The sequence below is a fragment of the Schistocerca serialis genome, chromosome 4 (genome assembly GCF_023864345.2).
Source record: "Schistocerca serialis cubense isolate TAMUIC-IGC-003099 chromosome 4, iqSchSeri2.2, whole genome shotgun sequence".
NCBI classification, from domain to species: Eukaryota; Metazoa; Arthropoda; class Insecta; order Orthoptera; family Acrididae; genus Schistocerca; species Schistocerca serialis.
The window spans coordinates 800,329,986-800,347,171 of NC_064641.1; the positions used below are offsets into that span (position 1 = coordinate 800,329,986).

General features: G+C 38.8%; 1 protein-coding gene across 1 annotated transcript in view; it reads right to left on the minus strand.

The window, feature by feature from the left end:
- Window positions 1-17,186, minus strand: part of LOC126473389 (probable helicase with zinc finger domain) — a 143,890-nt gene that overhangs the window by 108,667 nt on the left and 18,037 nt on the right. The window contains exons 3-4 of the mRNA XM_050100397.1: window positions 4,254-4,451; window positions 3,517-4,069 (exon numbers count right to left, since the gene is read on the minus strand). Coding sequence (XP_049956354.1) covers window positions 3,517-4,069; window positions 4,254-4,451 — 751 coding nt within the window. The remainder of the gene's footprint in view (window positions 1-3,516; window positions 4,070-4,253; window positions 4,452-17,186) is intronic.

The following is a 17,186-nucleotide window of genomic DNA, read 5'->3' on the forward strand; positions in this document are numbered from 1 at the left end:
TTTAATTTCTCACAACATTATGAACTGTCTGTCCGCTCACTGCAATGTTTGTTCTTTTTTTGTAGTCTTGGCAGTTGTCATACTATACACCAGTTATAGAATATGAGTCATGTGGTAAGAATACATTACCATCACAAGTAAGCTTGGTGAATAGTGAGAGCAGGAGAGACACCACATAGACATCTCACAGAAATGAAAACAACACATAAACAGGTGTGAACTATGTTAAAAACAAAGGAATTCAAGAGTTGAGACTTCCAAAACAGAATGCAGCTTTAAAAATGTTAAAAATGTGTGTTTTGATAGAGCACATAGAAACTATGTGATTGTGAAACTGTTGCATTCATCTGTTGCAGCTTATGTGACAAACTATTATGTTTTAACTTACCAAATGACAAAGCGTTGGTATGTTGATAGACACAATAAAAAACACAAACACACACACCAATATTCAAGCTATTCGCAATCCCTGGTTGCTTCATCAGGAAAGAGGGAAGGAGAGGGAAAGACGAAAGGATGTGGGTTTTAAGGGAGAGGGTAAGGAGTCATTCCAGTCCCGGGAGCAGAAAGACTTACCTTAGGGGGGGGGGGGAAATTACAGGTAAACACTCGCAAACACACACACACACACACATTGGAATGTTTCCCTCTATTATAAACTATTATGTTTTCATCATTTCCTTGGGAGTGATCACATTCACATGAACACCTACAGTGGGCAAGGAGCCATATCTCACTCACCAGTCATACAAATTAGGTGTGTCGATAAGAGATTCCTATCATATGATACACGTACTGTCACTAGTGCCATGTATGACACACTAGACGTGTTTTTCAGTGGAGGATTCAGTTGACTTATTGCTATGTCATAAAACATTTGCAGTTCCCATTCTAAAGCTACTTCCTTTCGGCTGCTAATAGAATAGTTGTGCAGAATCAACTGTCATAGGTCCCTACCTGACACCTCGCTGTTGCGAACTGTCATTACAACATGACACAGGCACAAATCTTCTTTTTTTTAAAAAAAAGGAGGGGGAGGGAGGGAGGGAGGGAGGGAGGGAGGGAGAGAGAGAGAGAGAGAGAGAGAGAGAGAGAGAGAGAGAGAGAGAGAGAGAGAGAGAGGGTGCTAAGGAGGTTTGAACACAGCTCCCCCATTTGGCAGCCCAACACCGTAACCACTTAACCAGAACACCATTTCTCTTAGGAACTGTTCTATCTTGCACTTATTGTTCTCGGACCATTTCTATTTTGCCTTTCTTCTTCTTCTTCTTCTTCTTCTTCTTCTTCACAGTCCAGTACACATTCTTCCTGTTTTCATGTTTGATCTGTGTTCAGTTTTTGACAGGCTGTCCACTGGGCCCTCTTACCACGAACACTGAGGCAGCTGTGACGAGTTTATCTTGTTAGTACTGGCTTGCTATCTGACCTCTTGATATTCATACAGCTCCTTCTCTTTTCTCCAGAGATTTCAAGCAGGCTTCTACACCTTTGTATTTCTCCTCTAGATATGCCTGCTTTGCCATTTTGCACTTTCTGTCGGTCTCATTTCCTTGAGGCATCTGTATTCCTTTGTGCCTGCTTCATCTGCAATACTTTTTTGTATTTTCTCATTTTGTCAATTATATTCAGTGTCTCTTGCGTAGCTCAATGATTTCTCTGGGTCTTTTGTTCTTGCCAGTGCCCCATCAACATTACATTTTTATCTCACTTAATGATCTGTATGATTTCATTTATCTCATCACACATTTTTCTTCAATCTTTGTCATCCAAAGGCCTTATATACAACTGACACACAGAGCTTACTGCTTATAATTTGTATTACTGTGGTGGATTTTTGGCTTTGTATTTATCTTTACTATGAAAATGTGTTCACTATGATGTTCATAGTACTACATACACATTTCTATTTTCTTATTTATTATTAGTCCCAATCCTACATTTCTCTGATTTAGTGTTGATAACCCAGTACTCAACGGCGAGAATTCCTATTCTACCTGCCACTGCACTTCATTAATTCAACTTACATAAACTTCAATCTATCCATTTCTCTTTTCAAATTCTCTAATTTACCTAACCAAGTACAAGTTTCTAATATTCCACACCACAATCTGTAAAATCACAGAGTTTATCTCATCTGATGACAATATTCTTCTGAGTAGTCCCAACAATGAGACTAACTGATCAGCATTTGTAAAATAACTGCCAGGAGCTCTCAAGTAGTAGCTTGTATAGGCAGCAGAAAACATGCCAGGAAACAGATCATCTTTTGCATATTTGGTGCCTCAAACTGCAATGGCTCTGAGTATTATGGGACTTAACATCTGAGGTCATCAGTCCCCTAGAACTTAGAACTACTTAAACCTAACTAACGTAAGGACATCACACACATCCATGCCCGAGGCAGGATTCGAACCTGCGACTGTAGCAGTCGCATGGTTCCAGACTGTAGTGCCTAGAACCGATCGGCCAGGCCACATAGGCTGCAAAACACTAGAAATACTCTATGTACAACAACACTTTTCTGCATACTGTAGATGTATTGGGGTAGGGGTGGGGGGTGGGGGGGGGTGCCTTTTGTCTTCCACAAATATGGTATCCCATGGTATTCTGAGCTGGTAGGGTTAAGCTATACAAATGGTAAAGCACTCTAAACTGAAAATTTTGAAATAAGGAACAAGCTGATGGAATTTCGGACATGCATTTCATGTATGGTGCACAAGGATGAAATATCAACACACTTTTTTTACATGCAGGAGTCATCCTAATAGGAAGAAATATATCACATTGTAATGGAACTTATAAGAAACTTGGTCATTTAAGCTACACAGAGCTGGCCAAGATTCTCAATACCCAGCTTTTCAAACAGTAGAAATCTGAGGAGCTGGTGTTGGATTGTGTGGGAGAAGATTCTTCAATAGGCATCCATTAACTTCCCATGAAGTTCACAGTTTGAAGAACACTGTATGGAGATTACTGGTGGAACAGAAATTACATCTTTATCATAAACAATGTGTGTAGGTAATTAGGCGAATTGATTTTAAACCTCGAGTTCAGTTCTGTCAATGAATTATGTTGTAATTCAAACACTGAGAGTAGGGTAGCACTACAAAGTGTTACTAAGTGTTCAAGTTTTTCTACAGTGTGCTAGTTGTTTATGTCAAACAGAAATTTATCATTCATGTCAGACCATTAGTTCCTTAACTCACAGTACTCAGTTTAAGATTCTTTGCCATTTGTGTAATTTTCATATTGAAGGTTTGGAAAACTGCTTATCTACTCTCAGCTGCAATGTAGAGCCATTCCATTCCTTTCGTACATTAAAAAGAAAAACCCCTACGCAAAAATAACTGATATTTTTTTATAAAAATATCTAACACTAATATCATGCTTCTAAGACCTGCCAAGATCTAGATTTCAACAACAGCTCACCAGTATATTAGGTGGTTTCAAAGCAGCACAATGTATTTAAAATATTCTAATACAGAATCCTTTTTAAAATTAGTACTGACGACAAACCTGCTCATAGCGTGCCATTTCCTCGACACACAGCAGTTCATGCATGCGTGCTCTGTAATTGTTTCGTGTTAACTTCTTTTCCGTTAATGTTGACTGTGTTATAGTGAACGTATCAGCCCGGGGGCTAGGATATGCGCTCAATAAATCTCGTTCACGCTCACCATCATCAGAAGGAACACTGTCTCCATCATCATGTTCATCATTATTATTTCCTGATGGATGTTCAAATTTTATTATCGTGGAATTGCTGGAATCCCAGCGCTCTGCAGACTTCAGTACAATTTCGTGTCGTACTTCACGTACTCTATCAACATCCGTTACTGGTACAACATCAACACACAGATGGCGCACCAACACTGGCTCACCCCCTAGGTCAAATACAACAGACTGCCGAAATGTGCCATAAATATCAGTGGCAAACGCAATAATGATACTATGTTCCAGCTGTTGAAAATCACTGTTGTCTGGCAAAGGCCCTGCCGTCCATTCTTGATCATTTGTGGGTACCCACTCCCCAACTTGCTTCCCATCTCTTTCCTTAGTTGAAATATTCCTGAAAATAAATAAAAAGCACACTTTATGAAAGAAAATGTCATATTAATAAATGAACAATGCCTTGCACATTTCCTAGTAAAGCACTAAAAATTTTCTGCATAATAAAATCAACTGCTTCATATGAGACTATCTAGGATTTTTTCATACATAGCTACTGTTTTAAGTACACTTGAGACACCAACCTGATGGAGAAATGATTTCGGTGGGCATCTTGCAGCAGGGCAATGACATGGAGCCTTTGGTTTGTGTGGAGCACAAATTTCCACTCTTTATGACTAACTTTTGATGAAATAGTTGTGATAAGATCTGCTGAACAACTATCTTCCACTCCTTCCAACTTTTCCCGCATAACTTTCTCAGGGCTTGGCGCTTGTATCCACCTGAAACAGTAGTAACATTTTCTACGTAAGTGATAATCACATATGTACTGCAACACACCTTCAGAAATTTTGTATATTTGATTAGTTAATTAAGAAAAGTAAAAATTGAAGAATTTCATGTTACTTACAAAACTTTCAATATATCCTTCATAGTACAATGTAAACAATTACGACAAAACAGCCGAAACGGTCATATGCACAGACATCAGCAACATATTTTTTTAGACTAATTAAAGCTTAAATACAAATAAATTAAGATATTAAAACACATGGTGGTGATGTCAGGCACGTTAGTGATGACCAGCAGATTTTTCAGAGCAAGACACAACTGATGAGCAGAAAACACTTAGTATTGTACACAGTCACTTCAGCTATAGTTATTAGAGCTTTACAATGAAAACATCCACAAAGCACCAAGCATTTAAATGCTAAGGCTGTTTCAAATTGGTAAGAGGAAAATTAGTAGATGCAATCAAAAATACCTATTTGCTCTTCACTACGCATTTAGAGGACCATTTAAGGGGGAGGAGATTATGATTTCATTGACAACAGGTAATTAGAGACTCAGCACAAACTTGAATTAGAGAAGGATGGTGAATGAAAGTGGCTGTGCGCTTTCAAAGGAACCATCCCAGCATTTGCCTTAAGCAATTTAGGGAAATAATGGAAAACCTAAATCAGGATGGCCGGACACAGATTTGAACTGTCATCCTCCCAAAATGCAACCCCAGCATGCTAACCACTGCACTACCATGGTTGGTGAGGGCCATTCAAGAATTCAAATGAAAGTATAGCAGGATCATTCTGAATCTACATCTTGTCACAAGGAATTATGAAATAAATAAATGTAACCCGATGGAAAGGCACTCCCGAAATGCGTAGTGAAAAACAATTAAAAAGTTATAAGCAAAAATTGTTATTTGATGTAAACCTAAGAAGCCAAGGAATAAATAAAACATCAAACACATTCTCTGTAGGGGAATGTAGCACACCTGAAAGGAAACAAAAGACTATGGTTGTGAATGAAAAGCAGATAACTGTCATGCACACAAGTATCTGTGGATCTTGACTTTTTGAAGACCACTGTAGAAGATAAGACTGACTTACGTGACTGAGATACGAAAAATTTAGGAAATAAAAAGAACATTTGTTGTTACTCATTACTAATGGTACAACATATACTACACAGTTTTAACAAAGATCTGATTTAGTTACGGAGAAATGTCTACAAACTGATGTATGTAGCACCACAAGGAATTCCTGATGTATTAGGAACAAATAGTAAAACATAATGAAGTTGTGGCAAAAGCACTGAAGTTGATGGATCTATGCAGAAAATGATTGGAAGCAGGAAGTAATTGGCAGCATCCTAGTGAGTTCTATTTGAATATGTACTGTTATATTCTGCGTGACATTTATTTATAGATCTTTTTCTGTTCTTGCTTTGTTCGTCTTATTTCAACTCACCCAGGCACTAACTGCAATAGAAAATGCAACCTTCTAGTGCTTCCACTGTTTTCCATTGCCAGGAAAGTCATCAGATGATTGAAGAGGGATAATGCTATGATAGAAAAACAACTGAACACTTTTAACATTTGCTGCATCACCATCACATTTTTAATATTCTCGATGCTTCTCACTATCACTGACAGCCTCAGTTACAACCCATTTTTAAATTGTATTTATATAAAGTTTTGTAACTTAGAGCAAAGTTCGTAGGAGAAAATAATCACCAACCCACTAAATCTCTCTTATGTATCGCTACAAAAAGCCACAGTGTATTACTGTTACTTCTCATTTCTTCATATCCACAATGGGCATTTATCATTACACCAAACTGATTCGTAGCAGACAAAGGCTTGATTCTGAAGCAGCACTCTCCTGAGATCATAACAAATGAAATGGTCATCCAAAAGCGCTCTACAATTGCATTTTTTTTGTGCCCTAAAATGCTAACAATTACTGTGATCCTATTACAGTATCCCAAATTTCATCCAAGCAAGTTCCGAGTTCCTCAATGACACAGAAGCCTTTGATATAAAGATGATCTTTACCAAATAAGAGCTCAAAATAATCAAATATACATCTGCCATACTCAGTATGACTAATTGTAACATACTGCATAGTGATGGTTTAATATTAAGGTTCTGTTTATGTTGGTCCACTGGTTTGTAACAAATTGCTAAACAAAGCTGATCCTGTTTCTAAAAGTTATGCACATTAATTTCAAAAATTCCATACTGTAAGTATGGACAGTAAATGAAACAAAGAAGTGATTCACACTGATATTTGCAAGAATAAGACTCACAACCATTCTCGTTTGTTATGAGTCACTGCTATTCTTGTTGAGATGTATGATTTCCACACTCTCTCAGTATCTGCAAACAATCTACGAACAAGGTGCACTTGTTTAATCGTACCTAATAGCCGTGGTTATTCAACCACAAAAATTTAGTCTGAAACTAATAGTGATACCACTAACATAGCCTTTGTTCTTTCAGTTTATCTGCTATCTTATACCTTTAACACTGCTGTGCATTCCATAATTCTGTTTTCATTTCCAAATGTATGTTTGAGAAAATACTTTAGAATTTGTATATTTTCAACTGACAATTCTGATAGCAATCAAACTGTTGTCACCTTTATAACTTTTTATGCAATTGATATGCTTCATTACGAAATACCATTTTTTGATGTGAAAAAGACTACTAATCATTTGTCATGTTCCAGAGCTGGATTCTTTTACTGAAACATGACACTACCTCAAAAATTATCAGAGAAACACAACATTCTTTCTTGTTCTTTTAGTTTCCCGAGGCTCAGTGTTGTCATTCTTAGTCAATTTGTTTATTTTCTTTAGGCTATCATGACAATCCATGTAATAAAAATTGTATTCCTCCATAGTAAAACTGCAAGAATGCCGCCTGAGCACAAACTTAGGGGTTTTCAACTTCTTGTGATATGTTGGATATCTTGGTAGTACTGTTTACAGGTGCATCTACCTCAGTGAAATATTTTAAAGGTGCGTCACTTTTTTGTTGTTGCATCTGTAGCATTAACTATATTTGTTTTATGTTTATGTGCTTGTCTTCTCTAACAACTCATTCAAGTAAATCAACACTGTCAAATACCAAGTGCGAATCAAATAAAAACCAAAATGATAATATTATTTTACATGTTCTCTGCTGTACATAAATGGCAGAAAGCAGTACCTTTTTCATCATAATTTCCATCACATTCAATGCAAGTTTGCAAATACTAATAAAGTGCTTGAGATCCCACAGGAAAAAAGTGCACTTGCACTTCACATGGCATACTTCCTTTTCAGAACGGAACTCCTTGCCACCCAGCCCTTCTTAGAGTGGTCCAAAACTATGGAAATTGATTGGGGAAGAGTTTCGCAAGTAAGGTTTACACAGAAGCCACACCAAATACAAGTAATATGATCATCACAATATTTGCACTGGCCATATTGGGCAATGGATAAAAGTCCACATTGTTTACTTTGATTGCAAGCCAAAGAAAAATTTTCAGAAGGTGCAAGTGTGAAGCACTAGAGACAGGAGTCCCTTACAACACATACTGTTCCTCAGTTATGCTTTCTTTGCCCAAATTAAGCTCAGCATAACTTCTCTTGCTGGTGGTTGAGTTCAGAACGTCTTTGTTTTGGTTGGCATGCAACAGCGTCATTCTTTATTTGCTCTTTTCACTACTGATTAGTGGTAGAGCACCCAGGTTTTGTTCTCAAGGTACACAGCACCTTTTCCTAATTGACAAAGGTGATCATGTGTTCTGGAATGAACTTGTCAGTGATTCTGTACAACAGCTCCTATTGAACGCCAATCCTGCAGAGACTTGTGAGACTGTAGCACATCAAAAACCATATGCTATGCTGAGCCATGACTAACGCTTACAGTTGCTGCCATGTGACACAGTGTCAGCCAGTGGCTTTCAATCATAAAGACTTTAACCCTCGAGTGGGCATGCCTGGGTCCAGAGTGCACCAACCACAAATAAAGTGGTTTTGGACATTTTCATTGTTGTTTCACAATTGCAAGCCAATATTCCTTCATTATTTCTTCAGCTAAAACAAAATTGTGTTATTGCACAAAGTGAGCAGCAGTAACAGAAAATACAAAATGAGCTAGATGAGGAAAAAATTTACAGTCTGTGCAAGAAAATGACCCAGATTACGAGCTAGGAGCACAATTCCACAATAGGCAGTTTTCTGCGAGATAATTAGTAATCAAATAAGTGGTTGGCTCAGATCTGATGCAATTGCACTATTTAATGGTTCAAGTGGGTCATTACTGCCTCAGTAACACCTGTCTGTGTGGCAACAGAGTGATGTAATGAAAGTTTATTTCATTATTGTTAAACACGACAATGCTTTGGCTCATATTATGTAACTTTATTTTAACATTGTTTAATTAAACTAAGTTTAAACTGTGATTCTGCCTGCACATGTCTACCTTGGCAGCCTAAAGCCAACTACTCTTTACATGTGTACAGAGAGCTGCACACCTGCTCGAGGGTTAAAAGTTGCAATGATTTCCGGAATTACAGTACAATATGCTATCCCGATCAGGAGTCTCAGCCGTGGATGTCTCATAATTTGTGAACATCTAAGTCTATAGATAGGCTTGCAGCTGTAACAATCATGCATCAACATACTGGAGTTTGACGTGTTATTTTAACAAAGTTTTTTTATCCATGTGTTTATTTATTTTGTCATTTATTACATACCTGACACTGATGCACACTGTCGTGACAGATTATAGTAAAGAATAACACAAATGTGGTATGTATTAGCATGAGTTATAAACAAATACAGTGGAACCTGCCGTCAGACTTAAAAACACAAATTTGAGAAAAATGCGGCAATCAAGGAAAATATTAAAACCCCTCAAAATATAAGAAAAAACACATGTAATAGGCATATATGATTAAAAATCACAATAATTTCCAACAATTTGTATAAAATCTCTGTAAGTGAAGGAAATTAAATGCACTATAATACAACACTTATACAATAATTTGTGGTAATGAATTTCATCAGTTCTTAAAAAATCACAGATGTGTGACAGCAAGTACAAAGTCATCAAAAAATTTAAACTGGTATCTGAGTTAATGGTAATCAAGCTATTTTTGGACATGCTATGACCACAAATTATAAGTTCAAAACACGCATTTTTTGAGACATCACCCTTTGTGCTCACCCAGAAAAAAGCAAAAACTGATGAATGTGTAGAATTAAACCAAAAACCTCACAGCAGCTAAGTGGTTAAACTATAACTGTGGACATCTGCTTAATGACATACTTTATTATCACCACTGCTTTTATTGCTTAATGCTTCTCTTATGAGCTGCACTTCATATGCTCACGACCATTAAAGTGTTATTTTAGGCTTGACGAGAGAAACAGAGACATGAAAAAATGCGTTTACTTCCCCAACTGACATTACAACCTTATTAGAAGTCGGCTCAATGAATTTTTCTACACCGTGTAAAATGTAAATTTGAAAGAAAGTTGAGGTGCCACAGTTTTGCTTCATGCCCTCTATCTCTGCTGCCAATCTTTATGATCTGCAGGGTGTGGTGTGAAACGAACAGGAAAGTCTTTAAAATGTACTATCGCAAAACCCTTGTTCTATTTGCATATGACATCTCCATCATAGCACATCATCATCTGCACAAAAAGTATATTTTCGGCACTTCACAAAATGCTTTCACCCCTACCTTCACTCCCATTGTTGAAGGGCCACTCCCCGTCCACACATCCAGTTGGCAAGTATGCTGTGGTGACTGCACTGGCTATTGAGTGACTTAACAATTCACCAGCCAATAAGAGTTCACTAGACGGAAATGGGCGACATTTCCTCAGTTATAACTGAGCATATTCTTTGAGACTCAGGGTTTGAATTTAAACGATTGACACTGTTGCTGAACACACTACATCAGAATTAAATGCAAAAAGATAAGACCAAGTTACAGGTGGCACAAGAAAAGGTGGTGGCTGCCCCCTTCATCACGTATTGGCTCGGTCTGGAACACTTTGCATAGATTGTCTTTTTTTTCCATTACCGCTGCAACCAAGCAGTAGTTGTATCATAATTGCGTGGTGAAGTTAAGTATTGCAAGTTCTATTGGCAACACCGATCATAGATTAATGCAACATTTCCTCTCTCACGACCCCACCCTCACAATGGCCTAAAATATTCCCATAACTCCATAACAACCAATGGTGTGAACCATCTGTCTTTTGAGCCACTTGTAACTCGTTCAGTCACATCAAACATCAGTAGCAAGAAAACAGGACAAGGTCAAGCAAGAAGTTAGAACTGAGGTAAACTGTACTAGAAAGAAATGTAAAATCAGGGAATTTTTAGCACTGATCTTATGGGTTTTTCAAAGGGGCTACATGTTTATGGTGTAGAATCACGAACATAAAATCATAGAACTTAAAATCAAAGTTCACTGTAACTGAATGATTGATTGAGAGGGGTTATGGGATCAGACGGAGAGGTCATCAATCCCGTGATTGTTAAGTTTACTCACAGAAAAGAGAGGCTCAATTGAAAGTGGAAGGATCCAGTCAGAGAAGACAAATTATGAAATAAAGATGTTAAAACACACAGTAGAAGACATAAATGGGTAGACAAAACATAAAAACTGGAAAAAAGTGCGATCTTTCCACGGGGAAGTGGACCGAGTAAACACGAAGAGCTGTCACACAACCACAACCACTCTGCCCCTGCTCCAGGAGTAAAGCAAATTCTCATATCTGAAAATAAAAACCACTTTCACAGAGGAAAGCGAATCGCCTGCTAATATTAAAATTAAGGAATCTCGAAGACTACACAGGAAAGAAAATATTGGGTGAGCCTGGTATGGCCAATGCATAGATGGCATTAGTCAGCGGACGGCTTCTGAGAGGAGCAGAAGGAAGAGTGCCAAACCATAGTAGTCTCCTTGATTGTGCAGAGTTTATTCCTGATAGCAGTAGTGCACCAGATGTCGTTCGACTTTTGGACAAAGAGAGATTTTATGTACCCCATTATGTGAGGGCCAGACGGCAGAGAGCATTAAGCTTCCGTATGCATATAGTCTTCAGGTGACAAATATGGGGCGGCCACATTAGCTTTTTATCAAAAATAAGGCCCAAGTAACAGAACTTTGCTAAAACATCTAGGAGCTGGTCGCCTAATTAAGTTCTGGATCGGGGTGTACTACGGGTCAATTACAAAAAACCATAACGCAAATTTTGGAGGGAGAAAACAAAGCCAAAGCATACAGCCCATGCAGAGGCCCGTCGGATGGCACTTTGGAGCCAGTGCTCAGCAGATGCTACTGAGTGGGAGCTGCACCAGATGCAAAAATTGTCGGCATACAATGCTGGAATGACCAGATGCCCAACAGAAGCTACAAGCTCATTGATGACTATGAGGAAGAGTGTGATGACGGGGTCAAACTGTGTCTTATGCCTTATGGAGGTTGAAGGAGAATGCGACAAGGTGATGATGGTTAGTAAGAGTCCATCAGGTTGCTGTTTCAAATCTGAGAAAATGGTCAGTTGGAGATCGTTCTGTCCAGAAGCCAAATTGATATGGGGACAAAATGCCCCGAAATTCATGTACCCAACAAAATCGGAAGCTAACCATCCTCTCAAGCAGTGTACAAAGTATGTTTGTCAGGCCAATCGGGCAATAGCTGTCAAGAAATGTTGGGTTCTTCCCAGCCTTACAGACGTGGACAACTATAAGGGGCAATCAAAAAGAAACGAGCCGCAGGCATAATTGCAGAAACCGTACCTCTATGTTAGAAGTATTGACCCTGGCTGTTGAGACACTTGTCTCACTGCGACACAAGACGATGAATGGCTGTCTCATAAAATTCCCGGGCCTGCGATGTTAACCAGTTGTGCATGTACAGCTGGACTTCGTAGTCCGAGGTGATTCGTTTGCTCCTCAGCGCCTTTTTACGGGGACCAAAAATGGCGTAATCGTAGGGAGAGAAGTGAAGACTGTACGGAAGGTGACCGAGAACCTCCCATTTGAATTTCTGCAGGAACGCCGTGACTGTGTTGGTCATATGAGGCTATGCATTGTCGTAGAGCAGAATGACCCCACAGGTGAGATTTGATTTGATCGTTTTGATTTGATCGCTTGGCAAAGGGTGGTCAAGGTTTGTGAGTAATGCTGGGCATTCACTGTTGTCCCGTGCTGCAGAAAGTGAATCAGAAGGAGGCCATCTTGATCAAATAAGAACGTCAGCAGAACCTTTCCTGCACTCGTGTGGATGGCCTTGGCTTCCCCCACTATCGTTTCCAGGTTGGTACGAAGGGGGATCCGGTCACTAAAGACATCAGCATGAACCAAGGCACAGGCTCCTCCAAATGCTATCTCGGAGCCAGCATGGTTCCAACACAATGCCCAATAACCATGAAATGTTGGAGAGTGGTCATCACAGAGGTGCATTTCTTGAAGAACAAGACAGAACACAGAATAGGAGGAAAGGAGGCATTTCCAGTAGGTGATGATAGTATCTGTTGTAATTACACTGGATTACCATGTGGTGAGAGGCCAGATTAGACATAAAGAAGCAGAGGGGAGGACAGAGGTCATGTCACTCGGCCATTGTTTGTCACAGACAAGGACTGGGTGACATCCATAAATTAAATTTCAGACTCAGGTTGCGAGGGGGAAGATGGCACCTCTAGGGACACTGGGGGAGGGAGGAGCCTTGTCCTAGGACTTAGTTGCTTCTTCTTCTCTTTCAGAGGTGGAGGAGGGCCGGGCACAGAGGGAGAATAGGCATCATCAAGATCCAGAACCGAAAGAGTGTGGGCAACCACGGGACACACATATGGTGTGTCTCACACTGAGTTGTGGTAGTAGGCTTCCAGCCTGAGAGACACCAGGGGGAGGGGTCCTGAGGTGGAGGGGAGCCCCATCACACTGGCAGGTGCCGAAGAAGAGGCGCACTTCTTTGGTGAGGGAGGGGGAGTGGCTCCCAGAGATGGGGGGGGGGGGGGGGGGAGGTCCTGGGAACTGCAAGGGAGGGGGAGGGGGAAGTGGAGGGGAGAAGGGGATGGAGCTGAGGTAAGGAAGAGGTAGAAGAGGAAAGGATGTAACAGGCAAAAGTTGAAGAAAGCAACACTCCATGGAGTCAATCATACTTTTGGCAAGTGTCAGCATAAGATAGGCAAATCTGAAGTGGGGACCTAAACGCCAAAAAGGATGAAAGAAGAGGCAGGAGGAACAAAATTACAAGCAATACAGGGAACTAGGTTGATAGCCAGGACGACATAAATCAGAATACCGAGAGGGTAAAGGAGGAGACAGTGGGGAAGGAGCAAGGATAGGGAGGGGGGGGCAGGGTGGAGGAAATGCAGCCAGGCTGAAACAGCACATCTGGAAGAAAGGATATAGCAAATGCCTAGGATTGCTCTGAGAGAACATTTTTCTACTCTATCAATGCCAACTAGCCATAAATTTCCATGACTGCAAATGCTCCATGAAAGTGTACATAAATGTCATCTTACAATTACCCTGAGACAGGACTTTTGTTGTGTTGCTTCTCATTAAGGTCCTTCCCAGTAGAAACAAATTTAGGTTTCCTTATCCTACATCCATTTTGTTGTTCAGTATTCTGTAGATTTTCATAACACTATATTATTATCTCAATTTGCTCTACATATTGTTTAGTAATTAGAGACTTGTGTCTAAGCTACTGGCATTTCATACGAATCTGCAACATGGAATGTGTGTCATCCGCTCGTAATTGAGACATAACAGCAAACACTAACTTTGGGTGCTAGTATACACAAATCAAAATTAAGAATATTCACAACTTATCAACCAATACCTAATGCAATATAGTTATTTCAGGAAGGCACAGGATACATAAAATAAAGCATGAAACAAGTAAAATAAAGTTTTTACCACATTATCAATGATCTGGCCATTGGTGATGGAGCACATGTTCGTAACAGACAAAGAGAGGGAACAAAAAGCATTCACCTCTTTTTCAAGAGTGTCATCTTAACAGTCATCTTAAGGGCAGTCAGAATGGAAAACATTTTTTTTCACATTTTCGGATTTTTATCTCATTATAAAATTTGCTATTTTCCAAATATAATGATAAAATTTGCAATTTTCCAAATATAATAACATATATCACTTATAAACTCACATGGGAAGTATTTTATTTATTTATTTTTTAAATATCATTCTACACCGGTTGAAAATGTTAAAATTTTTATGTGGATTACTTCAAGATCTAATAAAATCGGTAACTTTTTATATAGAAGGTTGTGGATTACTGTGTTATAACAGTTAAATTGCGTGTTTGTATTGGTACCACTATCAAAAACAGTATCATATCGTTTCATAGTGTAAACACTCATTGTATGTCGAAGTGCTAACACTTTTCCGAGGAAAAGTGACGAATAGATTGGTAAATCTCTCAAAAAGTAAAGTATGGTGCCAAAATGAAGAGTTTTCAAGAAACACAGGTTTCATGGTAATAGATTTTCGAATAAATGGAAACACTGTGTTCAACATGTGGCGTGTGAAGTTACAGACGATGAAATACAGGCAAACTCATCAGTCTTTAGAGAAAAATCCATTAGTGCTTCGAAGATTAAAAAAGCGTTGTGATAGACAGTTTTTTCAAAATGAAAGTGATGTAAATGGTAGGTTAGGTTATATTCTGATAGATTTATACATCCTAGCAAGGTTGTTAGATGAATGTGTGTGTTGTAAAATATGTGGAGGGACAGTTAGTTTACATGAAAACTGAGGTATCAAATGGACTAGCCAGGAAACTTATCATTAATTGTGCCAGTTGTAAATATACTCATTCATTTTGGAATTCTGATTAGTGTAAAGATAATTATTTTGAAGTAGCCTAAATGTTAGGTGGTTTTAATGATTGACAGCCATTGGCAAAGGACACACTGCAGCAGAAACCATGTGTGCCGTGATGAATATGCCACACCCACCTTGTAAAATGGACAAGTATGCAGGATTTATTGGAGCTGCTGTGGAATCTGTTGCATGTGAGCCAATGAATGGTGCTGCAAATGAAGCTGTTGAAATAAATGATGGTATGACTGACATACCAGTAGTGTTTGATGGCACCTGGCAGAAGCACGGCTACAGTTCTAAGAATTCTGTTGCTACGGTGATCAGTGTGGATTCTGGAAAGGTAATAGATTTCCAGATTTTAACCAAACACTGTTATAAGTGTAAATCAGGGAATGAAGAAAGGCATATCTGTGACACAAATTATGAAGGAACAAGTGGTGGTATGGAGGCCTCTGCAGCTATTGAAAATTTTAGTCGATCTGTGAATGAAAGGGGGGAATGTAGTAGCCACTCAACCTTATGGTGAGAAGGTTGTCACAAAACTGGAATGTGTTGGTCATGCCCAGAAGAGGATGGGCACCAGTCTGAGGAAATAGAAAAAAAGTTTGAGAGACAAGAGACTTTCTGATGGTAAAACCATAAGAGGCATGCTGACAGACAAAATGATTGATGAATTCCAGCAGTATTATGGGATGACCATTAGAACTAATACTGAGGATTTGTTGAAAATAAAGCAGGCAATATGGGCTAACTTCTTCCACATTCTATCAACTGATGAAAAATAAGTACACCACCTTTGCCCTCTCGAACACGATTCATGGTGCAATTATCACAATGCCCAGTACGCAAACAGTTCATACAGCCACAAACATTCCATCCCAGCAGCAGTCATGGATATCATAAAACTCATTTACAGAAACCTGGAAAATCCTGAATTACTGATGAAGTGTGTGCAAGGTCAGACTCAAAATCCCAATGAGTTGTTCATTAATCTTATATGGATTCCCTTACCAAAAAAATGTTTTTGTTGGAATGAAGACACTAAAGTGGGGGTTCAGTGATGCTGTTATTGCTTTTAATGATGGCAACATTGGTGGGGTGAAAGTACTACAGCATATGGGAATTAATCCTACAGCCATTAAGGGGTCCAGGAAGAAGAAAAAAGGTCAAGAGGACGATATACAGTATGATGCAGGGTTCTTCCGAGTGATTAAAAATTTAAAAAAATTAAGCATATATTAAGTGAGTTACAGTCTCTTGAAACTTTAGAAGCCGTTCCTGAAAATTTACATCTTCTGTTGCATTTTTCTTGAAATCTCAGAAACCACTTCGAGTAGAGTATTCAAATTTTCAGGGAGTAATAACATACATATCCTGAGACTACTGAACTAAAAGAAGATCATAATGATAAGTATAATTAAAATATTGTATTTCCGAAAGCAGTGGCTGAAACACAATTATTGTAGTTCAGTAGACTCAGAACATACAGTTTAATGTCCTGTAAAAGTTTCATGTCAATGGCTACAGTGGTTCCTGAAATACAGGGAAGCCAAGTCACTAAATTTAACACTGTTGGGATAGGGCGTTCCAATTCCCCTTAATCGATTAAAGGAAACACTGAGAAACCTAAACCTAAATATCAGAGCACAGACTTTAATTTTCATCCTCCTAAATGCGAGTCCAGTATCTTAAATATAGCATTGTCTTTCTCAGTTGAATAAGAAACGCAATACACTGTGCTGTCAAGAAGTGTATCCCTGTAATGTCATATGAAAATAAAAACAACACTGTGCATAAAATGTAGAAATTTAACACAATAAAGGCACTTTGAGAAATAATGGAGTGTTACAATTAAAGAGAATCA